The sequence below is a fragment of the Magnolia sinica genome, chromosome 1 (genome assembly GCF_029962835.1).
Source record: "Magnolia sinica isolate HGM2019 chromosome 1, MsV1, whole genome shotgun sequence".
NCBI classification, from domain to species: domain Eukaryota; kingdom Viridiplantae; phylum Streptophyta; class Magnoliopsida; order Magnoliales; family Magnoliaceae; genus Magnolia; species Magnolia sinica.
In genome coordinates, this window is record NC_080573.1 from 120,082,714 (window position 1) to 120,109,712 (window position 26,999).

At 39.9% G+C, this 26,999-nt stretch overlaps 2 protein-coding genes across 10 annotated transcripts in view; one reads left to right on the forward strand and one right to left on the reverse strand.

The window, feature by feature from the left end:
- Positions 1-571: 571 nt before the first annotated feature.
- LOC131255851 (uncharacterized) lies at positions 572-10,276 on the forward strand. 6 transcript variants are annotated; one of them, XM_058256741.1, is made up of 10 exons: positions 572-733; positions 1,360-1,457; positions 1,978-2,092; positions 3,661-3,697; positions 3,914-3,983; positions 4,160-4,264; positions 6,957-7,107; positions 7,247-7,329; positions 9,164-9,257; positions 9,795-10,276. In XM_058256741.1, the coding sequence occupies exons 2-10, from the start codon at positions 1,427-1,429 to the stop codon at positions 9,880-9,882; spliced, it is 774 nt and encodes a 257-aa protein (XP_058112724.1). In that variant the 5' UTR covers positions 572-733; positions 1,360-1,426; the 3' UTR covers positions 9,883-10,276. The 6 variants fall into 6 exon arrangements, with proteins under 6 accessions (XP_058112724.1, XP_058112743.1, XP_058112734.1 ...); XM_058256760.1 differs by having other exon boundaries at positions 1,360-1,451; XM_058256751.1 differs by lacking the exon at positions 572-733 and adding an exon at positions 861-884.
- A 2,992-nt stretch (positions 10,277-13,268) lies between these two features.
- Positions 13,269-26,999, reverse strand: part of LOC131255878 (uncharacterized) — a 30,571-nt gene continuing 16,840 nt past the window's right edge. For 2 of the 4 annotated variants that reach the window (XM_058256813.1, XM_058256793.1), the window contains 7 exons: positions 18,624-19,387; positions 18,456-18,530; positions 17,758-17,938; positions 17,573-17,671; positions 17,407-17,473; positions 14,489-14,678; positions 13,269-14,397 (listed from right to left, as the gene is read on the reverse strand). In XM_058256813.1, coding sequence (XP_058112796.1) covers positions 13,866-14,397; positions 14,489-14,678; positions 17,407-17,473; positions 17,573-17,671; positions 17,758-17,938; positions 18,456-18,530; positions 18,624-19,387 — 1,908 coding nt within the window. In that variant the 3' untranslated portion in view covers positions 13,269-13,865. Of the gene's footprint in view, positions 14,398-14,488; positions 14,679-17,406; positions 17,474-17,572; positions 17,672-17,757; positions 17,939-18,455; positions 18,531-18,619; positions 19,388-26,999 lie in introns of all 4 variants that reach the window. The other 2 variants (XM_058256799.1, XM_058256806.1) reach the window with 2 other exon arrangements.

Below are 26,999 nucleotides of genomic sequence, written 5' to 3' on the forward strand. Positions count from 1 at the left end.
TGTGTGGATCATCATAGTCCGTCAACGTGTCAAATAGCTACTTTAAAACAATCGAGCGGCCGAGGTCCATACGTGGCATTATAGAGAGTGGATTCGGTCAGATCGGGTAACACCGAGTTCGGTCAGGCCGTAACTGTGGGGCTTACCTTGATGTATGTATTACTTATCCACACCGTGCATCCGTTTTTCAATATCATTTTAGTCTATGAGCCCAAAATTAAAATATTTCCAATTCTCAAGTGGACCACACCAGAAGAAACAATGATGATTGAATGACCACCATTATAAACGTCTCAGGCCCAACGTAATGTTTATTTCCCATCCAACCTCTTGATAAAGTCACGAATAACTGGATGAAGGAAGAAACAAATATCAGCTTGATGTAGAACTTTTGTCGCCCACGAGAAGTTTCTAATACTCACTCACCACTGTTTCGTGTGGTGTAGTCCACCTTAGATTTGGATCTGCTTTGTTTTAGGTACTCGCTCTAAAATGAGCTGAAAAAACGGTTGGACGGGGTGGATATACAACACATGCAAGAAAGTGGGCCCAAGCTCACGACCTGACCGAACTTGGTGTTACCCCGACCTAACCGAAACCACTCCTGGAATCACGGTAGCTGAAAACAAGAGCCTGCCCGCGAGAGAGAGAGAGAGAGAGAGAGAGAGGAGAAGGGGCTACAGACAGGGAAGAGATCATATATGCTTTTTGTTGCTGCTGTCCACAAGCAGAGGTATTAAAAATTTTAAAAAGACCAAAAAAAAAACCCAATTCTTCTTTTCCCATTCAATTTCTATTATTGCTTTATTCATGTTGCAATGATTCTTGGATAAACCAAAAAAAAAAAAAAGACAGAGAAAAGGGAAAAAATCTCTATTTTTTGGGTAAATATTCTTGGATTGATATTGGTATTTATTATTATTATTTTTTGGTTTCTTTTGGTCCACTCCCCACAAAGCATTGATTCTTGGAACAGGAAATCTGAACCCTTTATCATTCTTAAGTGGGCCACTATTGTTACTAATGCATGTTACACACAGCCTGCCTGACATGTTTTTTAAAGATTCTCTACCCTCCCCTCACCTCCCTCATCAAAAAAAAGTTCCTTTGCTTTTCAATTCATTCTTTATCTATCCTTTCTGGGTGCCTTTTCTTTTCTAGGCTTTTTCAGTGCCAGTCTGTAGCTGGTGTAAGTAAGCTGGAGTGGATTCAGATTCAATAGAATTGGCTCTTTTTTTTTTTTTTCTTTTTTTCTTTTTCATTATTATTATTTTTTTTTTTACTTCCAAATTTTTTTTTAAAAAAAATCCCTGTGATGAGTATAAATAGAGGGGTCAATGTGGTGTTTCTTCATTGCAGGAAGTGTTTCTAGCCATTTCTAGAGGTGGGGTTTTTTGCGGACTCGGTCATTCGTGGTGCGGCAAAGATGAGCTATGGGAGCAGCTCTCTTGGTTCTGGTTTGACTTTATTTCTTCATTTATTTTTGGCTATTGGGTTTTCAAGTGAATTGTCTATTAATTGGTTATGGTTGGTTTTTCTTTTGTTTGTGTTAGTTGGTTATAGTTGATTTTTCTTTTGTTTTTATTAGTTTTTTTTTTTTTTTGGGTTTGTTACAACTCTTTATTTTGGTCAATTTTTAGGCGTGTAGTTGTCTCTTTGTCATTCATTTGGATTCTATTTTGGGTTTTTTACTGAATAAGGATAATGTGGTTTATTAGATGAATGTACAGTTTTTTGGGTTATATTTTCTTCTTCTTGTTCTTGTTCTTGTTCTTCTTCTTCCTTTTCCCCCCCTTTGATTGTTATTTATATGGTGTTTCTGTTTTTGCATTTTCTATTGTACTTAAGAGATTGGCGATTGATGAATGGTGTAGTTGTGTCTTTCATTGGGTTGTCGTTTTTCATTTTTCCATTTTTGGTTTTATTCTCCTTGTGGTTTTGGAATTTCTTGTTGTGAATTATACTGGAACAATGCAGGTAGTAGAACTTCCAGAGCGACTTTCGAGTATGGGAGGACCCATGTAGTTAAGCCTAAAGGGAGACATCAGGCCACTATCATTTGGCTGCACGGCCTTGGCGATAATGGCTCAAGGTATTTACTAATCTTTTCAGAATTACCATTTGTTCAGTTGTTTGTAGTTTTTTGGTGTCGTTGTTGTTGTTTTGGACTTGCTATGTACTACTTAAGTTTTTCTTTTGATGCATTGCCTGTGGTGTTCATTTATTTGGCTTTTGTTTCAAATGTTCAAGTCCAATGTTCTTCTTAGCAAATTCTCGATTTAGTACCAAGTAGGTTAATGATATGGATTTATTTATTTATTTTGCAGAAAAATGAGATTGAGCATGGAAATATCTTAGGCAGGATTGCTAAAGTCTTCAATTTTACTCAGTGCTTAAACCAAAACCGTTTCTCAAACTCCGGATTCTGGCTCTCAAAACTTAGTATATGCTTCTCTATTTCCATGTCCATCGCCCTTGCTCCAACTCGATTTGGCAGTGGTTACGAAGGGTTATAAATTTCTGTGGTAAAAAACCTATCTAGGGTCAATGTATAAACTGTATCGAGCCGTTGGTTATTCATCGCCACTCGCTACGTAGGTGGAGACTGCAGTGTCAGTAATTCTTTTTATAATTGTATTCTCATGGTGATTCCCTTATTTATTGGAAGTTGTTGTTTTCAAGGCTTCAAGCGTATACCTTGTATGGAATGGTAGACTTCTTGTGCAGAGACGGGAGAAGGGGATCTAGGGGATGTTGAAACCTTGTCCATTTTTTCATAGAGAATAGTTTTGTTATAGTGTAACCATGTGCGGACTTTGCATCCTTTGCATGGAAATCTCACTCAACAGGGACTCAATTGGAGAGAGCACTGGCATCTTGAACTAAAGATCTTATTGTTGTGAATCTATGGTGGATTTGTCCTTTTCTTTTAGTGCTGAGCCTAGGCAAGAGTAGTCCTGATTCAAAACGCGATTTTTCCAGAGGGTTTGATTTTGAAGCAGGGGGACCACTCGTCCACTAGCTCGTTTTCCCATCCAACTGAGCAAGCTATCGATTTTGCCTTGCTTTAGCCTTAAATTAATAGGGCATTGCATTAAGAAAAGCCTATACAGATGCTTGTTTAATTGTTGCGTTACTTGCAGCTTCAGTGGTTTTGTCTAGCTAGAACTGATTTTTTGTTTGTCTTATATGGCGTCATGTTCAATTTAGGTTTGTAATTGTGATTTTATTTTTTCTCTCGAGTAATGCTTGTTATGAATGAGATTTTATAGGCCAACTGCATCATGCTATAGTTGATTGATCCTTATGAGCCAATGAAGGTTTTAGGAACGGGCACCATTTGTAGAAGTTTCCTTTTCTTAGACTTTGTAAAGATGTAAGATGCTTTCACATAAAAGAAATTGTGCAGTTCTAGGAATAATCTTCTTCTCCTTTTCCCCCTCCCCCCTTGTTTTACATCTTAAAATTTTTGGTTAACAATGTCCGAAATTCCAAAAAGAAAAAAGAAAATAAAAAAGAGAGTCCACAACTTGCATAGTGTATACTTGCATTATGCAGTTTGAACATCTTTTTGTCGCCAAGCGATGTTGATTATCCAATCCAATAGAACTTTAAAATCATGGATTATCTCATTTGTGTATTTCGGGTTTTGTTTTGCAGCTGGTCCCAGCTCTTGGAGACCCTTCCTCTTCCTAATGTAAGGCGAAGAAATATATGCATATGTTGGAATAATGTCGTATCTCACTCAGATTATTACATCTATATTGTTGCAACTCTGATTCCCATTCTTTTCCCTGTTGTTTTTAATCAGTTGATATTTTGTTATTTTTTTTCGGGGTGTAGGCTGAGGATCCTTTTTTACTTTAGTTTTTTTTTTTTTTTTTCATTCTTGTACTGTATTTCAATGATGCAGATTAAATGGATATGTCCAACGGCTCCTACTCGACCGGTAGCAGTCTTTGGTGGATTTCCTTGTACTGCTTGTAAGATTACTTGCTTTAAAATAAAATGGTCACCATTTTTTGGGTTGTCGTTTAGTCTACTTTGCTGCAGTTTTCAAAAGTTATTTAGTAATTTGATCCATGCTTCCTTATCTGAGCTCTCAATTCTTTGTATAACAAACAAACATCCTCTAACAATACCATGCAATGGGCATCAGGGTTTGATGTAGGAGATCTTTCGGAGGATGGTCCTGATGATGTGGAGGGTTTGGATGCTTCAGCAGCACATGTCGCTAACCTGTTGTCGACGGAGCCTGCTGATAGTAAGTTTGCAGCAACTGCTAAGATTCTCCACTCCCTTATTTATGGATATCTAATTCTTGAGAGCGCATGGATTATTGTTGATTTAATTGCTCTTTGAGAAGGTCGATGTGTGCTTATTTTGAGAGCCAAAGCTTTTAAACCTAAGAGATTTTAGCAAGTTTCTTGTTGTGGGAACACTCATAGTTAAACTGTTATTGGATCTTATTCTCTGATTCTCTGTTTCTTCATTTGGGTGCTTAGTTCTATGCTATGTAAAAAATTTATTCCAGTTTGCCTTGCTATGTTGGACAAATGTCACTATTAAGGGGAAAAAAAAAAAAAACCCAATTGTTTCTCTACTTTCTATTCATCTAGAGATATTTTCCCACGTCTTTTTTTATGGATCTTCAATCAAAATGATCTTGGGAGGGATATGTTGACAATACATTATGATAATCTTGATATGTATCAGAATTCATCATTCTGATAATCTGGGATTCTGGATGTGTATTGGAATCCAAATGATGGGGGGTATGGTATATAGTGGGCGCTCCTCTTGTTTAGATTTTATATATAGTGTTATATATATATATATATATATATATATATATATATATATATATATATATATATATATATATATATATATATATATATATTTATATATATATATATATTTATATATATATATATATAGTTATAGTTATAGTTATAGTTATAGTTACAGTATGTGTATATAGTGTTTTATTTTTTATTTGTGTGTGTATCATATTATGGGTATGGGAGAGGATCATTGGGAGGGATATGTTAACAATACATTCTGATACTCTTGATTTGTATCATTCGTTAATGAGAGAGAGAGAGAGAGAGAGAGAGAGAGAGAGAGAGAGAGAGAGAGAGAGAGAGAGAGAGAGAGAGAGAGAGAGAGAGAGAGAGAGAGAGAGAGAGAGAGAGAGAGAGAGAGAGAGAGAGATCTTCGGTGCTCATCTTGTGCACCATACCTTTTTGTATTTAGGGTTTTATATATAAAGATATTATGGGCGTGGGAGAGGATCATTGGGAGGGATATGTTTTCAATACATTCCGATCGGAATTCATTAATGATACGGAAGAGAGAGTGCGTATGTTCTTTTGTTTAGTCATGCATGCACAAGATATTTTGAGCTAGTGTCTTTTTAGCTTCCGTTCTTCTCTTGTGCACCCATTACTTTTCTGTATTTAGGGTTGTTATTTGTCAAAATCAATATCGTATGGAAATCACACCTAATTGCAAATAATATCGTAAGCCGTAAATTTTTTAATGATTTTCTTAAAATTTGTAAAAATCTACAAAATTTAGATAAATCAGAAAAAATTAAAGGCTCATCAATCATTAATTTCCCATCAATATGCACCAAGTATACCATCATGATTGTGTTAGAGGATTTTTGTCTTCTTCTTCTTTTTTTTCTTTTTTTTTTTTTTTTTTGTTTTTGTTTTTGTTTTTGTTTTGGTCGTTCAAGAAATTTACATTAAAAAACATACAAGAATCCTTCAACAATTTATTTTCTTTTTATCTTTCTTAAGTGTATAATTACGTTGGAAAAGCAGCTTTTAATTTTGTAGACCGATGAAAAAGAAAACATTTAAATCGCTAACCATCAGTACCACAATACATATAGGTTAACATGATCACAACCATCTATAAAAACATTTCAGATAAGTCATACGTCAATTTGGTGTTTCGAACATTGAAGATGTAAGAAATCATAAGAAAAAATGTTGAAGAGAATACCAATCATGTAGTCTCTTATAAAGAACATAATAAAATAATTGACATCTTCTAAACGATTCTTAAAGCCCCCACCAATTTAAACACATAAATTGCTAGCCGAGTAAAGCTGAAAATAGAAGAGAACAAGTATAGTTTGAATTATAAATCGGGATTTGAATCGTAAATCATAGGATTCAAATAATATAATTGTAGAATTCATCTAAAAAGGGATTCAAGGTGGAATTCAAATTGTTTTGAATAAGATTCAACTCAAATCGTGAATAGTAAATCGTAAATCATAAATCGTAGGATTTGAACAACAATGGACAAGGATATTATGGGTGTGGGAGAAGTTGATTACTGCAATTCAGAGAATAGGTGGTGATTGGGAACATCTGTAGGCTGATGCTTTTGTCTCCACTGCTTGTACACCTGCAATGGCTTGGTTACTGGAAAAGAATCTTGTTCACTAGTATCTATCTGATCCACGGCAACATGATTTATCATGATACGTTCCTGATACGGTTGCACTTGCTAGTAGCATTTGCACCTGCCAGTCCCTAGCGTAGGTGAAACAGGAGGTTGATGTCAGATAAGCAGCCAAATCCCAAAATTTTTCCAAGCTATCATTCCCAAATCATTGGGAGAAGGCTGTGATGATCATGATGATGACATTCCTAATGCAATACAATACATTTCAGTAATTTGTACCTTACTTTCCATAAACTAATAATATAATACTACTAATTTCATAGTCATTGTCATCCACCACCGTTAATATCATAAGACATCTTTTAACATTATCATATGATTATGTCAATGTGTTAGGGTGTTGGTTTCACATGCCTTTATCTGACACCGAAGAACATGTCCATATTGTAGTTTCCTAGGTATATTAATGTTCAAAGCATTCTAAATAAGTTCACTGTTTCGTTGCCTTCTTATCTTCTCCGCTACAGTCAAACTTGGTGTTGGGGGCTTCAGTATGGGTGCAGCTACTGCCCTGTACTCTGCTACATGCTGTGCTAATGGGAAATACGGCAATGGCAATCCATATCCTGTCAACCTAAGTGCAGTTGTTGGTCTAAGTGGCTGGCTTCCTTGTTCAAGGTCTGCCTTCTGGTCCTTCTCAGACCTTTCTATATCTCTCAAGCTTAAACATGTTCATCAATGGCCTTTTTCCATGTTTGCGTCTCGGGTTCTCTGTATCATTGCTCCATAATCAGTCAATTATTATTATTTCTTTCAGGGGCTTGAAGAACAAGATAGAAGGGTCACAAGAGGCTGCAAGGCGTGCTGCATCTCTGCCACTTTTGCTCTGCCATGGCAAAGGTATTTGTGCATGTGTTGATATGCAGATGAGATATGACACCTTAGAAATCTTCCTAATATGCATGCAGAATGCTGTTATATAATGATTGGGATACATATCTTTTCGTGTGCCTAGTGGCAGTAAGAGCAGTCTCCAATTGAGGATGTTTGTTTCTATTGTAGCATTTCTTGTATTTTAGCTTAATGGCTTAGGTCAGGGCACAGTTGGTTGTACTGCCAATGTGCAGTCAATGGGGAAGTTTGATCCAACAGTTAGATTTGTGGTTTTTGGTAACATGATAAACAAAACCTGCATTATTAAGCAGGCTTCTGTTTTCCCACTTTATCTACCCCAGATCAGGATGATACATGGCATGTACGGTAAGTTCCTGAATGTATCTCATCCTTATTTTGGTTCTTAACCTATTGTATCATCCCTGGGAACTGGAAATTTCCAAAAGTGGCCTTAGTTTGCTTTGGCGCTAACCTATCATGTCTGCCTTGGAACTGGAAATTTCCAAAGTAGCCTTAGTTCATGGCACTATGTTGAACTTTCCATCTGAAGTTTGGCGTCCATCTTTGCTTTAAGTGATTTGTAGACTCTATACAAGGCTTTATTTTGATGAATTCAAACTAGCTAGATGCAATCTTATGCAGCTACATGGTGCTAACTGTTGTGATCTTATGCAACTACATGATGCTACATGATGCTACTAGTTTACTCTTAAAACATCAACTGTCGTGATTAGGGCTGTCAATGGGTCGGGTTCAGATTGGGTCTCATTGTACCCGTACCCGGGCTAACTAGGTTGGGGCCTTTGCTGGGTCTGGGTCTAGTTCTTGAAGACCCAGACCCAGATCCATTCAGATTTGGCTATCCGTCGGGTACCTATTGGGTCTTTAGATCTAGGTTTCCAGTTGGGTTTGAGACAAATCAGAGCATTTACATGGTCGTGCCCACTTGATGGATGTGTATTATATCACACAAATGTGCCACTTTGACATGTGCATGGAGTGTAATGGACTTTCTTACATATGTGTGGCTTAGGAAACCTCATTTATTTTGCTAGAATAATCAAGACACATATAATATACTTAATTTTACTATTAAAACTAACCAGACTTGAGCCGAACTGACTTGACTCTAAACGGATCCTTCACATGAACATAACCGGAACCTGACTAGACTCGATTAGTTAAACAGTTCCAAAAGGTGAGACACTAATCCAACCTGATTTGTTAATGGGTACGAGAAATGGGACCCAGACCCACTAAAATCGGGTCAGGTCCATTGGGTACCCATGGGTCTGCATACCCATTGATAGCCCTAGCTGCGATCTTATGCAGCTAAATGGGGCTACTAGTTTACTCTTAAAGCATCAACTGTAATAATGTTTGCCTTTTGTTTCCATAGAGACACACACGGAGGGAGGGAGTATTTTTTCACATGTTTTTTAATATATAATTTTAAAATCAGAAATAAAAAATCTTACGATTTATGAAAAGATTTGCAATTAGATACGATTCAACCCCTTTTGATATGTTGACGATTTTGACAACATTGCTTATTGGTATGAACTTGGTAGACCAGCACCTTATGAATTACTGTTTTCAACTCTTTTAGATGGATAATCATGCACTTCTGCATTCTTCCATGTCTTCAACCACTTCGATATCATGATTAGATACTTCTGTATTGTATGGCATTACTCAATTCTTATGCAAGTATTAAATGCATGAAAAGCTACATATATGCATGTCCCAGAAAAGCAAAAAGAAAAAGTTGTTACTCCTTTTACTGCTAGAGTATTCTGATCTATTATAGGTATGAAGGTTAACTTCTTTTTTCTTGCAGGGGATGATGTGGTCCTTTACAAACACGGAGAGAAATCTGCAAATGTTTTAACGTCGGCTGGATTTCAGAATCTTGGTTTTAAGACCTATGGCGGGTACCTAATTGGTTTTTTTTTTTTTTTTTTTTTTTGCCTTGGAGGAACTGCCGGGTCATGATGCGTCATGATGTCAATATTGTCATGCATTCTGTACAAGCAGGGCCATCCCATGGTTTGGTGGCATGGTTCATTTATTTGATGGGCCCTACTGTGCATGGTGGTGGCCCAGAAATATTCCAGATTCAAAGACTCCACCCAGCCAATCATTAGCCTTTTTCTGTGGACTTTTGATGTTTCTGTTCCCCTTAGCTCTGTATTTGTGGGCCACTGATCAGTGGTGCTAGGATCATTCAATCTGGGAGATGTTGGCACACCCCCTCCACAGCAAGGCCTGTTAGATCAACAGCTTGGATCACCAAACCATGTGCCCCACCTTTATGGACCAGCGCATCAGGACACATTATTCACATCTTGATGCATCATGACTCTGCAACTCCTCTATTCACATCTTGAGATAATTATTTTGTAGAAAGCAATTAGCTGCTTTGTATCGTAGAAAGCAATCTATTCAGAAACAATCCCGAACATGTGCAGGCTCGGACACTACACAGTCCCTGAAGAGATGGATGATGTCTGCAAATGGCTCACGGCAAGGCTGGGGCTTGACGGGTCTTCCTCTTAATGGCATAATTATTTTTTGCTTCCAAATAATAGGTAGGAGGGAGGAATCAAAAATGAAAAAGAAAAAGAAAACTATATTATATTTGTAACGAATAGATATCGTCAAGTAGTTGTGGGTGTGGGGTATATGGTATAGTGTCATTAATCTATCTATTCCCTTTGGTCCTTTTGCCTCTTTATATATATACCAACATTCTAGCCCCTTTTTTTTCTTCTTAAATTGGGTTGTTGGCCCCTAGATGGGATTGGTATTGGGTCTATCAGAAAATTTAATGATGTGGGTGATTCATATGAGATTCTATTACGACCGTGGGGACTGTCTGGTATACCATTTGTGATACACTTGATGTGATTTTCAAATGAATGGTGGGTGATTTAAAATTGGTTCCTCAAAAGGAGTCTGTTGGTGTTTGATCCTTCCATATTTGCTAGAATGGTATAAGAATCTTAATAGATGTAATTTATGCTATTAAATCTAGAATGTTGCAATGCGCTATTGGTTGATTGATGCTCATTTTATGTGGTTTCATTAGATGTGGGAAGAAGGGGGGGCACACCTTCATGGGGATGGTAGCAACATCCCTAAAGCTATTAAATTACACATGCAATGATCAATCTTTGATATGGACTGGCCATTCATTCATTCAAATTGGGGCGACCAGTCGTGCAAAAATCAAACCAGTTGGATGATCCTAAACACCCGATGAATAGCTTGGAAAATGAACAGTCAGGTTTGAACAGGGAAACAAAGCAGGTCCAATAATCTCAAAGCATCTATTCAATTGATCCCACATTGTATTGCTTATGATTCCGAGTAGCACTTTGGTTTGATGATTCTAGAAATTCATTATATGGCTCATAAAAAACTTATAGTTGTAAATGGTCGCATTCAAAGGGTTGGATCATCTGACCAGTGTGAAGTATGAACTTTGCACCATGGCCTGTTCCCAACACTATAATTGAATGGACCCTCCGGATTGATGATTGGATGTCCAACATGTCTTTGAAAAGCTCAAGGGATGTTGCAAAGGACCCCAAAGCCTTAAAATGACATGCGGATGCCCAATCATCAATTGTGATGGTTCATTCTATCGTAGTGTTGGGACCAAGCCATGTCGCAAGAATCATGTCAATCAGATGATCCTAGAACTTTAGATAGGGCCAATTTATTACAATCATTTGTTTTTTACGAGCCCTCGCATGGTTAGAATCATCACACCAAGGTGCTACTTTGAGATCTCTTGAATAAATGTTTGAAGATAGTGGTTGGAGGACCTAATTTGTTTCTCCACTCAATCTTGACTGTCCATTTTCCTGCTATTCATCAAATGTTTAGGATTATCCAATTGGCGTGAATTTTGCACCGTGTCTTGCCCCTATTTGTATGAATAAATGGATGGATTGAATTGACTATTGGTCATCCCATGTGTCATTTGAAAGCTTGGGGGACAGCTAACCTCCTATTAAGATTTGTTGTATTTTTCAACAAGGTAGAATGGTTTATGATGGAGTATGATCTATTTAATTAGCTGACAAACTTGCCAATTGCGGAGCCAAGTTGATTGTAGTATTCCATTGATATGGCATTTTATGCTTCTTGAGTTGTTGCATTTTGTTTTAGAGCATGACTTGGATGTGCCCTGGTAGCACTGAATAGTTGTGCACTCATCTATCTCCAACCATTTAAAGATGGTTGGAACCCGAATCAGCAAGCATTTTGAAATTCGGATTTTTCAAATGTCCGTTTTGATAAGGTGTGTTGAGGATAGATCCCTGACCCCACACATGATTGTTGATTGTTGGATGGTAGGAGAAGCATTTGAAGGTTTGAAGATAGATGTGAAGGAATGAATGGCATTATGTGAAATCACCTTGTTACACAGGCCCCTTGGTCAGCCTTTTTAGGACCAAGTCCTTGGCAATGATGCTATAGATGACATTCTTGGGCCTTACAGGGCAGATTTTCAGCAGATTTGAGGGTGGAAAATTTTCTGGGTACCTGCAAAATATGGGTGTGGTTCTGAGTCTGGGGTATGTGTACTAATACAACCAATGGTTGTGATTCTCAACCGACATTAAATTATCAATCAAATAGAATTGCAGAGGAATACATTTACAACTATCTTTTGTTTTTCAGGTTTTATTTCTTTGATTTTATTCTATGTTAGAGGGGAATAAAGGTCACTAGCATGTCTGTTAAGTGTGCTTTTTTTGTTTTTTATCCCTTCTTTACCATTGTATGTCACTCAAGCCTATCCCATTGAACTTTGAAACAAGAGAAACAGAAATACAGCAATGATCCACATTCAAATGGAAAGAGCCCCAAGATTGATATCCAAGCTGGAATATTTTTTGCATATGGTCCGTTATCCTATCCTGACAGACCGATGGCTTGATTTACCAGACCATGTCAAAACTGAAATCTGCAAAGCATGTTATCATGTAATTACTCGTGATAATTGAGGTTCAATACTAAAGTAATAGAGTGGACATGTGAACTTGTGTGCAGAACGGTCTGGTCAAGGGGAGTTCTAGACCTGATCCGCTCAGCAATTGGGTTCAAGATTTCAGCATCTGACCAATCCATTAGCATTTGCATTGGGTCTGGGACAGTCCCAAGTAGAAAATAATGTAAATATGATGGGTGTTCTGGAAACCTCATTGGATCATGTGTTCTATGGAGACAGCTCAACGATGTTCCAGTAATACCTGGCTCCACTGCATCATCTCTCATTGTAGAAGTCTAAGCGATTCCGATAAACAGGCAGTCCTGTTACAAAATTTGCTTGTAGGTTTTTCAAACCTTCCATTGTTTTTCTCCAAGGGTGGGTTGCCAGATAAGCGGAATGGCCTACCCTTTTCACTGTATAACACTGATCAGACGTCCTACTCATGTTCAAAGTTCCAACACCTTCGTATAAAAATGTGTAGGTAGTAGGCATTGCATGCATGTCTCATTTTACAGGTTCCATCCCACTTAGAAAACCACCTGTTTTCTCAAGTAGAAATGAAATGAAGAGGCACTGTAATGTAAGCTTGACATGCCACACATCCATGTAGGAGACCCAAGCCACGCAAAAGGTTAGCATCATCGTGAGTAATGCCTGGCAAAGAGAGTCATGCCAACCACATTGTTGATTTAATCAACAAAGGGCCAAAGATATGACCAAACATAATATAGGTTCAACTCACTTAATACTCAGGAAGTGAAGATTTTGATCTCTTTAGTTGAATGTGGACGGCTACATTTTCTGTTAGACATCTATTTGCAAGGACCCAATCAGGGATCATGTTCTCTTATGGTGAGGTTCATCAGATAACTACTGCATCTTTACCAGTTGGATGTGGACTGTTGGCTGAACAGCCTACTCCTAAGGCATTAACTGGAAGGTCAATGAATACATTGGAAAAAGATTATTGCATTGCCATCCATTTACAAGGTAGCCTCACCACGTAAGCATTCAACAACACAGGAAAAGAGAGCTGTTTCATTTTGACCAAGCATCGTATAGTTAAATTAAGATAACAGTGGCAACACCCATTTATGACTCGGTGACTCAAAGATCGACTCGCTAGGTCCTACGTCGAGTCAACATGGATGATCTTGGCAGAGTTGCCAATCCAAGATCTTCCTATACATATTTCGGTTTTGTAATTTGTGGTAGAAAAGGTGAGCCAATGCCCGCGTGCTTAATACAGGTTCCATTTTCTTCATGTCAAGCCTTCTTTGATAGGTCACAAATTCATGTAAATGCTATTCACAGTACGTCCAACCCCACCCTAAAACTAGCCATTATGTTCCAAGAATTGGAAGAAAATGATATGGAATAGAATGCTTCACCTCAACTAGGACTCTCTTGCTCTCTTATTACTTCCTTCCGGTTCACTGTCAGGAGTGCGAGGGAATGAAGACATTGATTGTAATATGCTCTTGCAGCCGCTACTCAAACCTGGTGAAGAGCACAATCTCCTCAGCCATCAAAGCTATTTTCTCGAGGATGCACCCGCCCTTGATTTGGAGAACTTGCCTTCACTGCCTTTAGGGGGGGAGTGGGTCTCTTCTTCCTGAATGTTGTACAGCCTGGTGTCAGAACTGGGGTCTGAACCGAACTTGTTCCCACCAAAACGAGGATTTGGAGACATATGAGAACCATGGCGAATATGGGAACTGGGCTTACCGGCTGAGAAATGCACATTCCCATGACATAATTGGGTTTGTGAAGCTTTCAGAAGACATATAGAATCAGATGAGCTCATTGATTGAGGATCTTGTGCCAGTGGCATAACATTGCTTATGTCAGTAAGTGCATCCCATCTGGGTGAAAACGAATCCACCATCTCTGACTCGAGATAATCTGGTCTTGTATCATATGTGATGACATTTCCTTCTATTGTTTTCAAGAACTTGTCATTACTACTAAAATTCCCAGGGGATAAAACAGATATTTCAGATTTGGGTGATGATGCTGGATGCCTTCTTGGAAGATTCCAAGATTGTGGTGTATCCCTTCTTTGGCTGAATTTAGAAATGCAACAGATCAGGTGCCAATAAATATAAATGCTACTTGTAGAAGAAGGCACTGTGAAGTAGTAATCATATTTCGTACTTTGGGTACTGGAATAATAGTGTTGGTGGCACGGCGTCTGAATGGCATTGCACGGGGTGAGAGATGTAGCCCTGATTCTCATGCATACCCATCTTCCCGTCAAAGAGGCGATGGGGATCCCCCCATCGTTCATCTGCAACTTTTCTATGTTCCACTTCTAAGATTTCACCATGTCCTACAGAAAAGCAAACTTTTGTACTCACAAGCACAATGAGAAAATAGGAAAGGCATTACATCTAAGGTCACAAATCATCATGAAAACAATCAAGATTTAAAATATAGTTGCTTTACATTGATGGCAAGTTAATCTTCGTTAATCACAACTTAATTTTGCAGTATAGAAATGTGTCTTGCTTGCAGCAGTTGATAATTCACACCCATCAATGGCTGCCGGTCAAAAACATAAATTCCAGACAGAAAGCTTTAGAAGTACTTTAACAACTATGCTGTAGCATGGGGGCATGATGCATGACCTGACACTAATAACGGTGTATTAGACCTAAGAATTAGTTCTCTCTGCTAGAAGAGAACGAGTCTGATGGAGCTAGGATCCAATTAATAAGATTCTGATACAGATTGTGTTAAGGTGCATCATAACCATATTGAGACTGTGTAGGCGGGGATTCAAGAATTAGATTTTTATTGTTATATAGCAAGTGCGCATGGCAGGCATGGTGGGGAGGGTTTTATATTGTCATCATGCTTCGAACCAACCGGAGCAAACTAAAAATAGGATGTGCTATGAATTCAGTTGACTGCATGAGCCTTGCAGCCATTTGAAGACAGGTTTCAACTCCATTCACTGAAATCTCAGCACAAAATCCTCATGAAGAAGAGAAGACACTCAAACCTGAGGAAAAGGAAAACTTGGCTAACACAGAGAATTAGAAGACCCCTTAAAATCCTATACAAGAATTCTTTCAACCCTCTACACAAGCTCTTGAAGGGGAATCTCTACACCCAAAAAATCTCTAATATATCTCATATGCTGATTGAGGCCTCATAGATAGATCCAAGTGTTAAACACTGGTGCTATGGCAGGACTGCTTGTGATGGTCGGCTCGTGCACGCAGGTTTCTTGTCTAAGAAACAGGAATAAGAAATCCTCTGAAGCTGACAGAAAATGATGACCCTTAAATTTAAATGCACAATCTTTTTACTACTTATCCAATGGAAATTATGCCTTTGTCACAGGTCCAAACCCAAATGGAGGGATGAGTCATATGTCCGATGCTGGGAATGCTCAAACCAAGTCTTCCACACATTCAGCTAGATATAATGTGAAATTGGTCCCTTAAAAAGCCCAATAAATACAAGTCTCCCTCATAGATAATTTGATTAGCAGTATTGGTATGAGATTATGAGCCACCTTAAATCAAAGAAACATACCTTGGTCAAACCAATGTTACAATTGCTCTCTTTAGAAAGGAGCATGTAAGGAAGCAATGCCACCATAAATTTTTTTTTTTTGAAAGGTAAAGAATTGTATTAACAGAAAAGAAGAGACAAATACGCAAAAAGAACCAAAAGGAAAACCAAAAAAACTTGGGACATCCATCAATGAGGGTCCCATTCCTTAATAAAAAAAGGAAACTTTTGAAAGAGCCGAAGACGGAGAACCGATAATATTCCTAAAACAGTGGTTGTTGCGTTCTCCCCAAATGGTCTACAACACTGCTCGTAGAGCTAATCTCCATGTCCATCTCGCACTACTCACCGGCATACCATCGTCCCTAGATAGAGGAGGCTTTCTGAAGAAACAGGCATATCCCAGGATGTGGAAGAATATCAGGATATTGGACCATAAAAAGGAGGCGAAAGGTCAGGATATGAAATGATGACTGACTGATTCTGCATCCTCCTTACAGAGAACACAAATGTTAGGAAGGACCATACTGCGTTTTGAAGATTATCAACGGCGAGAACTTTATTACGACCCACAAGCCACGCAAATGCGGCAACCTTCGTCAGAGCGCCATATGACCAGACATAACTGCAACCTCTGCCGGATATGTTAGGACTTCTATGCCGAATGAAGTGATGCAACAATCTGACTGAAAATAGACCAGACTTGTGGATCGTACAGTCGTACGACACATCCACAGTCATTAACAATGGGGATCTTGGGTAACCCCTTCCTATAACGTTTCATTTAGATGTTCCAAAAAAAACATGCGTATAGGGTACCATGCCCTATTAAGTGTAGTGAGGTAGGTAAACCTGAACAAAAATGACCTCCTACAAGGATCTTCATAAGTATGATGGGGATCTTGGGTAACCCCTTCCTATAACGTTTCATTTAGATGTTCCAAAAAAAACATGCGTATAGGGTACCATGCCCTATTAAGTGTAGTGAGGTAGGTAAACCTGAACAAAAATGACCTCCTACAAGGATCTTCATAAGTATGATGCTCTCTCTCTCTCTCTCTCTCTCTCTCTCTCTCTCTCTCTCTCTCTCTCTCTCTCTCTCTCTCTCTCTCTCTCTCTCTCTCTCTCTCTCTCTCTCTCTCTCTCTCTCTCTCTCTCTCTCTCTCTCTCTCTCTCTCTCTCTCTCTATATATATATATATATATATATATATATCAGCTCTTTTCGTATAGAACACCACAACAAGATGACCCACAACATATTCCTTTGTCTGGATGCCTAGATTTTTCTAAGCATGACTTTTTTCACTACAAACACTGCTACCAGAACTTTGTAAATTTTTGCAGCTTAGCTGCCTCTTATAATGGCTTTTGCCCATACTGAACACTACCCACTGGTTTTCAGCAGTTTGGCCTGATAACCAGCTATCAAGAATAGAGAACTAACTTTTAGTATATCTTGGCATGCTGAGTTAGAAATATTAGCTTTCTTTCGATTATGAGAGAAGAGACTCAAAAGGTAATGAGTGACTAGGGAAAATAAATTCTTACCTTCTTTCTTACCAAAAACATTTTTACATCCCTCACATCGGCATCCATCAGAGCATCCAACACCAGCCTTCAGGAAGGAAAAAAGAACAATGTCCACTTAGAACAAGTTGAAAAGCAAAATTAAATATAAGCCTGAAAAACACAACATGAGGGATAGAATTTAAACCTGATAGCATTCACAATATTTTTTCAGGCACATAGACTTCTTGCAATTACATCCTCTTTTGTGCCTGGCTGAGGCTAGCGTTGTCTGGTTACCATCTTCCTGAAAAACACAGGCCAGAACCACCTCAGAATATATTTCATGATGGTGAAGACACCACGCAAACAGAACAGGTGAAGAATCCTTACGACACAGTTTTGTGGAGATTCCACACGTCGCACAATTTTTGGAGCAAATGCAAGCGGGTTGCGAGACACTATCTGTTGCCGGGTCCCAGAAATTGTATCATCGTATTCAGTTTTGTTGAAGCACTCTTGGCACGAACAAGATTCGGCACAATAAACTCCCGCAGCAAAGCAATCACAATAGCTGCATAAAAGAGTCAAAAGGTGGAGCTTCACTTAGCCCACACACTTGAACAAGTAAGCTTATGCACATTCCACCACATATACCATCATGGCAGACAGGTGGAATATCCAAGACATACATCAGGTGAACTTCACTCTGTAGATGTACCTTGCCCAAGATAAAGGTGGTCCATTCAGTAGGTGAGCCATGATATTAGAAATAAGTCGATGGATTAGAAAACTTCTGCTGAATTTTCAACCGTACATTCATTCAGTTAATTGTGGTCCACATGACTAGTTCACTGACATCATTCTTAGGACAGGGAATCTACATAGTGGTACCCTTCTGATGGATGGCTTGGATAATGCACCTCTTGGCCATGCTGGCATATGTGGTGACGTGTGCATTAGCTGGCTTGTAGACGATGTGCGGCCCTAGCAAAGCTCCAAAAGGTGTAAGGTCACAGCAAGCATCATGCAATGTGATTTAACATGTCAAGGATAAGATATCGTCTTCCACACATTCCAGCGACACTTACAGTTTAAGACATTTTGACTTCTTGCAGCTGCAACGTTTGCATTCATCATTTTCAGTGGGGTATGGTTCCTCCTTCCTGGAAATTCCAAGCCTTCAATTTCAAGTGAAAACAAAATAATTTGAAAGCAGTGCCAAACCATATGATTAAGAGAATGAAAAGTGCACTTGCCTCTTCTTTCTAGGACTCATTTGGCCGAACTTCTCAAAGCTTGAAATATCTTGTGAAGCTATCCTTTTATTTTCACATGGGATCACATGTTGATCAATGAGCAGAGAATTGTCCCAAGGTTTCATTTTTTGTGAAGTCTGAAAACTGCCGGAAGAATTTGCAGTCACTGAAGCCTGACATTCCTGCTGATCCAGTTCAGTGTGTGTACGAACAGAGTAAGGTGATGGAGAGTCCGACTTTGAAGTTAACTTGGCTAAAGAGTTCCCAAAGGCAACCAATGGAACTAACTGACACCTGGAATCTTCTGGTAAATGGCGGTCGCTCCCAGTCAGTGACTTCTCCCTTTGCACACTCAAATGATCCTTTCCAGCTAATTGCGTATGTAGACCACGGTTGACTGTAACAGCATTACCAATATCGTTCAAGTGTAACCCAATACTGGATGGCATCGGAGCTGTTTTAGGAGCAGACCTATCAGCCTTATCAATGTGAGATTCTTGTATTTTAAATGAGCCAATTGGCAATCTGGGTGATGTATGCTGTGGGGAGTTGATCACTTGCTTGTTTCTGGAGGCCATGTTTGGTTCTGCAGTGCATGCATTTGAAGTGTTCAAGCCCACAGGACTGGCAAGTGGCCTTGCACTGAGACCAGCATTTGCACGGTTCCAAGAACTGCTGACAGTTCCAGTAATCTTTGTACGAGCCTCTGCACCCTCGAATTGAAGACGACGTCTATGCATGTCACGTTGGTGTTGATTGGCCTCCTACAATTGACTGACGTAATTAAAAAGAAATCTATAACAAAAAATCAAAGGCCTGCTCATATTGCTGCCATTGAAGTTCTCAAAACACGAGCAAAGAATCATCTCTCTCAGCTAGACAAAGTCATAAAAGATGGATCCCAACCAGTATTCATGCAAATGACTAATATGAGGAATGTAAGTGACAGAAATGGAGGTATCTGGTGTGTGTATATATATATATATATATATATGCCTAAAAATTGATTCATTTTTTCAAGTATAAGCATCTTCAAACAAGTTATTAATTATCATTTATCAAAAGCCAATCCACAAACCAAATCAAATCATTCTCACATCAATAGCTTTCTAAGCAATCCACTCTAATTAATAATGTCTAATTAAAACCACTAGTCACAAGTATGAGAAGAAATGAAAATCCCATAGTTAAAGGTATTAAGTAAAAAATACAAAATACAACTATCACTTATAAAAAAAAGTTGCATAAGTATCATACTCTACTCGTACATCGCACATGCTATGTGTGCGCTATGAACATAGCGTTGTTTGCTAACGCAACATAGCATTTTAGATGTGCTACGCTACGGATGCTATTTGATACACTGACTGGATATCCTCTCAAGCCTATCTAGATATCCTCTCAAGTCACGGAGAGGTAGTTTATATAGAGGTAGTTTTTATATATATATATATATATACAATTTATCATATTTTTGCTATTTTTAAATAAAAAATATAAGTATTGTGTAGGTTATGCTAGGAACGATGCTACTTACACTACACGCTACAGGGGGCTAAACGCTATTCAACATTCTACCGCTATTTAAAACATTGTATCTAGCATCTCTCTAGATAAGTTTGAGAAGATCTCTACTCTTCCCGGTAGATTTGAGAAGCTTATAAATACTATACCTTTGTACTCATCTCCATTTACTCAATAGAGAAAAATAATGCCTATGCTTTAAGGTTCTTTTCATCATGAGAAGACTCCTACCCTCTTCTTCATTCATGTGGCTGATGATCTAATCCTCTAGCATTCACAATCTGTTACTCTCGAATAGTGGCCAACTACTATCATCCTATGGTTTGTCTATGCTCCTTTTGTGTTCTCCAAGATCTCTTCTTCCCTTAAACTATGCTTCCCCAATATCTTTCTTTCCATTCATATTCCCAATCTCTTCCATTCATGAAAAACGAAAAAACTCTTGTAAACTCCAAAAGCCAACCCTAACACCAAATCTTTGTTTCTTAACACAAACCACTCATGAAGAACCCATACACATTAAAGGTCATGACCGAGGTTTTTTTTTTTTTTTCAATGAATGGAGATTCATTTATTGGAGAAGAATATACAGAAGTCAAGCTCCCTGCTAGGGTTGCAAGGCATAAGAAAACAGGGGAGAGGAAACATAATCCATCCCCATCCTAAAAAAGGGATATAATACAAAAACCCAGCTCAAAATCCGCAAACAAATTGATATCCCATACGAGCCCAACCCTCCAATCAATTACATGAGATCTGGCCAACACTCCCCATCTTGGGGTAGATGTGTAGGCGAAAATAGTGAATCTACCTCGTGCTTCTCTTGGGGTAGATGTGTAGGAGACAATAGCATTGGCTCTCAAATCTTTGGCTTCATTCAGATTTGCCAGCCTTTATAGATATGCATCTCCATCAATCAGGAAATTGCATTTCTCAAGACCTCTTCAATGATTGGGATGAAATTATGCTCCACCGCAACTTTGGTTGCATGCAATAAGGTTGTTGCCTCCCCACACTCAAATCCTCAATCTCAACTAGTACGTGGAATTTACACATAGGTCTTCCACTATTTTCCCTCACCAGCACGTCCAAACCCTGCAGGACCTGGATTCCCTCCTAATGCAGGATTGATCATCTAACCTAGAATGATGTAAAGATATTAAATAACAGATTAATTAGAGCAATGAAAACGCAAAGTAAAACTGATCTATCACAAATTTTAAAAATTCAGCTATGTTAACATGTTCAAGTTCAAGCTATCCGACAGTCCCGCAATGTAAATCCAATAAAATATCAATTAAATAGGATTTATGGAAGGCAGAACTTCCATCTAAGCATAGGTACTAATCATCATTCAAGTGAAGTGCTTGACTTTGTTAGGGTTGGTAGGCTTGGGCTGATTTCGAGGTTTAAGTAATTGGGAAATAGGTTTAGATTTTCAGATTTAGGGAAAATAATGTTTGGGAATTAGGATTTGAGGATTTAGGGATAGGATTTTAAGAAACTAGGTTTGGGATTTGGGATTAGGGTTTGAATAGGGTAAACTAGGGATGAAAGGAAGGGGGAAGCTGACCGTATAGACAACCCTACAAGTCTGTCTATATAGTTGTACGGCCAGGTATGGTCGTATGGGTGTACGGTTAGGGGGAGTGGTTGGATGGGAGTTTGAGACGGGTTCGATTACAGGTGTATGGATTAGAAGAAGGAAGAACAAGGATGGAGATGGAGATGGTTGTTGTTGGAGAAAGAAGAAAAGAGAACTAGAAAGAAAGAGAGAGAAAATCATGGAAGAGAATGATAACTTGGATCCACTCTGATGCAGGGCATGAGTTTAAATATGATATGCAAGATTTCAGGCTTAGATCACACCAATTCAGAAACAATCACACAAATTCCACATCTCACATGAAAATCCAAACATTCAATTAAAGGGGAGTCTATGCGGGTCCAAGCCGACACAGCTAGGACTGGACCAATAAAAATTATAAACCAAACGATGTCAAAGGGAAATAAGATCAACTATTCATGCACAAAAAAATCAGTCCCTAATCCAAGGGATTCCCTAATTTCAATTCAAGGAATCCTAATGTGATAAGAAGGGGCAAATCAATTAGGGATCATGTAATCTAGGGTTAGGATTCATGAAAAACGGCTATGAGAGGATAAAAACCTGAGCCAAAAGATGATCCCGCGTGTGCACGGCAACAATGGCCCAGACAGACGTGCGTGTGATCCAGCCCACAAGTGTGTGGGGCCCACTATTCAGAAAAAAGGCCACCTTAGCCCTGGTCGGCCAGGGATGGACTCCAAAACTCCCAAATCTCAGCTCTATCCGATGTACGGTTTGTGCGTGGTGCTCCGCCGAAGTTTCAGCTCACCTGCGAGCCAAAATCTAGAAACCTGCTGTAATGAAGAAATCTGATGCAACAAAAGGACAAATTCGAAGTACGGATGGTGAGGGAAGATGAAAAAAAAGATGATGAAAGATGGGGGTGAATTGGGATCGATGTGGCTTCGCACCACGGTAGTTAGCCCTTCGAAAAGGGAGGGCTTCGCACCCACTTTTGAATTCTTCCACAACTCACGAAGAGAGCAGAAAAATAAAGTAGGAATTTTTTATTAACTTCAATAAATCAAAAGAACTACAAGGGGTGCCTATTTATAGGGAAAATCCTATACTCCAAAACTCGCACCATGTGCGCAACCTGTTACTTGGCGATAAAGTAAACTAAAATAAAAACCAAACAGAGAAATCTAAAGCATTCACAATGTTCTAAATAATAACAATAAGCAAAATCTAAAATATGAAATCAATCCGATGAGTGGGCCACAATCATGAGATCCCATGATGGACTTTTCTTGACTATCAGGCCCACTTTTTTGAACAAAAACTTGTCTTCTAGCTAGGAGGCCCTCCCTGGACGTCGTCATCGAGCCAGATCGATGGTGGGGTCTTCCTTCTGCGTACGTACGTGCATAGGGGGGGTGGTGTGCGGGCGTGCGTGTGCACGATGTCCTCATCAACTCTCCCCGACTGCGAAGATTTCGCCACTGGCAAAATAAAACTCCTGAACCGCTCTAGGATGTCGGGATCAAGTCTCTAAAGCTCCTCCTCAGTGAGCCATACGCTGTCCAAAGCTGGGCGTGACTTCCATTTAACTAAGTATTTCTGAAATCCGCCATCCGACGTGAAAATTATCTCATGGTCCAGGATATCCTCTATTTCCTCTCTAGGTGTGTGAAAGCTAGGTATGGGAGGCAGAGGCTGGGATGAAAAGTCGGGAAGAAGCCATGGATCAAAGGGTAAGGTTGGGACATCAGGATGGGTGGGCGAAGGGCCGGACAAAGTATCAGTGGGTCCCTGAAAAGTAACTAGATCCTCCACATTGAATGTGGAATTAATTCCCATGGAAGGTGGAAGATCTACCTCATACGCATTGAGACCGTTTCGCTTTATAATTTTGAAGGGCCCAGCGCTACGCGCATGTAACTTACGAATGGCCCCTGGAGGGTACCGCTCGGGCCTGATACGGACCATCACGGAGTCCCCAATATTGAACTCTTTGAAACATCTATGTAGGTCTGCAGAAAATTTGTAATGCTCATTACTAATAGTGATCTTTCGCCTGATTTCTTGATGCAATGAATGTATGTGATGCGCAAAAGACTCTACAGACTCTGATGGCCTATGGGACAATGACATGGGGATAAGATCAATAGGTTTCCTAAGCTTATAACCAGTAATGACTTCAAAAGGACTTAGACCTGTGGACCTATTGACAGAACTATTGTATGCAAACTCGGCTATGGGTAGTACGACATCCCATGTCCTGGTATGCTCCCCCACTAAACATCGAAGTAAACTCCCTAGGCTCCTATTAACCACCTCAGTCTGGCCATCGGTCTGAGGGTGGTAGGCAGAAGAAAACTGGAGCCTAGTATTCATCATGTGCCATAGTGTCTTCCAAAAGTAACTCATGAATCTCACGTCACGATCAGACACTATGGTTTTTGGTAACCCATGCAATTTGACAACCTCACTAAAGAACAGCTTGGCAACATGAGAGGCATCAGAGGTCTTAGAACAAGGAATGAAGTAGGCCATTTTAGAGAAACGGTCCACGACAACGAATATAGAGTCATGCTTTCGAATAGTTTTGGGAAGTCCAAGCATGAAGTCCATACTGATGTCCTACCAAGGGATGAATGGGACTGGCAAAGGTGTATATAATCCTGTATTCTGTTTCCTCTGCTTTGCCAGTTGACAAGTATGGCATTGCCCTATAATTTTGGCCACGTCCCGCTTGAAGCTTGGCCAATGAAATCTATCCTCCACTAGGGCAATGGTCTTGTCACGACCGAAATGACCTGCAAACCCCCTGAATGCAACTCCCAGACAAGAAAATCGCGAAGGGAAGTGCGTGGTATGCACAAGCGGTCACTCCTAAACAAATATCCGTCCAAAATCAAATATTCACTGTTAGCTCCTAACGGACTCTCTAATAAAGACATATACACAACCCAAAAATCTGGACACTCAGAATACTCTTCTTTGATGCACTCAAGGCCCGTAACTTCAACGTTCATGGAGTTGAGTAATGCGACTCGACGACTCAACGTGTCGCCAGGCTTATTCTCTACACCGGCCTTGTGCTTAAGCACAAAAGTGTACTCTTGAAGGAATTGAACCCACTTAGCGTGCCTGGGGCTTAATTTCTTTTGAGAGTTCAAGTATCTTAAGGCCTCGTGATCTGAGAACAAGAATTCTTGCGGTAACAGGTAATGTCGCCAATGGCGTAGTGATTGCACTACCGCGTAGAATTCCTTGTCATGGGTGGAATATCTTTGCTTCACCTTATTCAGTTTCTCACTAAAAAAGGCGACAGGGTGCCCTTCCTGGCTAAGTACTCTTATGCCGACTCCTAACGCGTCACATGCGACTTCAAAAGCTTTTGAAAAATTTGTAAGTCGCGTGACTGGAGCTTCGTTCATCTTGACCTTTATCTCCTTGAAGGCCTTCGAGGCGGCCTTTGTCCATTGAAACTCTCCCTTTTTTATGCAGTCCGTGATGGGAGCTACAATGGAACTGAAGCCTCAAATGAACCGCCTATAAAAAGTGGCTAAGCCATGAAAGCTGTGCACCTCATGAATATTGCGGGGTTCAGGCCAATTAACGATGGCCTTGACCTTCTCGGGATCCGCCGATACGCCCTCAACTGACACAATAAACCTAAGAAGATCACACTACTAGACAAGAACACGCACTTCTTTAGGTTTGCGTACAACTTCTCGGCCCTAAGGATCCCACAAACCTGCCTCAAATGGTTGAGGTGTTGCTCCTTAGTCATGCTATAAATCAAGATATCATCAAAGTATACGACTAGGAACTTCCCCATGAAGGGTCTCAACACTTGGGTCATCACACGCATGAAAGTGCTTGGGGCATTAGTTAACCCAAAAGGCATAACTAGCCACTCATATAGCCCATCCTTCGTCTTGAAGGCCGTCTTCCACTCATCACCAGGGCGTATACGGATTTGGTGATACCCACTTTTGAGGTCGATTTTTGAGAAGATAGTAGCATTAGCCATCATATCTAGCATGTCATCAAGACGCGGTATGGGAAATCGATACTTGATTGTGATTTTGTTGATGGCCCTACTATTAACACACATCCTCCATGTGCCATCCTTCTTAGGTGTAAGAAGGGCGGGCATGGCACACAGACTCATGCTCTCTCGAATGAAACCCTTCTCTAGGAGTTCATCAATCTGCCTCTTCAACTCAACGTGCTCCTTCGGGTTTATTCTGCAATGTGGGAGGTTTGGTAGAGTTGCCTCAGGGATTAAATCAATGGCATGCTGTATATCCCTCATAGGGGGAAGCTCATTCGGTAAATCATCAGGAAAAACATTACGAAACTCATGTACTACCTGAATGGCCTCAGTGGGTAACTCTACGCTAGTCTCTGGTACACTCTCCCTAGCCACAAGGGCGTATCATTGAGTCCGCCTCCATTTCTCACTCAAAGTCTTTGGCATTCAAAATATGGAGCGGTTTGGACTTGGACTTCGACTCCTTCACTTCTTTTGGGCCGCTCACACCACTCTGTGTGGTGAACTCTTTTCCAGTTGTATTCTTGGGTGGCAGAGGATTTAGCTTGACCTTCTTTCCCTCAAACCAGAATGTACACATATTTGAACGACCAAATATGGTAACATCCCTGTCATAGAGCCACGGCCTACCCAGAATGACATGACCCACATCCATAGGAACAACATCACACCAAATTGTGTCTTTATAAGATCCAAACTGAATAGGGACAAGACAGCGGTGCGAGACTGGAATGGATGTTTCATCAACCCAGGAAACTCCATAGGGCTAAGGATGGGCTTCCAGCTTCAAGCCCAAACGACTCACAGTGCTAGTCGATGCCACGTTGGCACAACTACCACTATCCACGGTCATCTTACAGCTTTTTTCCCCACATTTTGCATAAGTGTAGAAGATCGTGTTGCGGCGCCAGTCATCAGTGTTCTTGGCTTAAGCCAGGGCGCAACGCACAATTGCGAGAGTCATAGACTCTTGTGCTCCCTCTTCCTCATCACTGGGGGTTCCGACTAGCTCATATTCCTCCTCCTCACTATCACTCTCTGGGGGCACTACTTCTACTTGTCCATCAATAAGGAGTACTTTGGTGCCCTCTCTCGTGCCGCACTGGTGAGCAAAGTGACCAAACCCCTGACACCTAAAACACCTAGTGGCCCCACTTCCACGTGAACTAGACCCGACAATCTCTTTACCCTTATCATCCTTAGGTTTGGGCTGAACATTAGGGGAAGGTTTGTTTTG

Bases quoted from the DNA above. Each gene is read 5' to 3' on its own strand.
- LOC131255851 (XM_058256741.1), top strand. From the start codon at position 1,427: ATGAGCTATGGGAGCAGCTCTCTTGGTTCTG. The intron at 2,093-3,660 runs GTATTTACTAAT...TTTGTTTTGCAG, and splicing joins CTTGGCGATAATGGCTCAAG to CTGGTCCCAGCTCTTGGAGA. The intron at 4,265-6,956 runs GTAAGTTTGCAG...TCTCCGCTACAG, and splicing joins GTCGACGGAGCCTGCTGATA to TCAAACTTGGTGTTGGGGGC.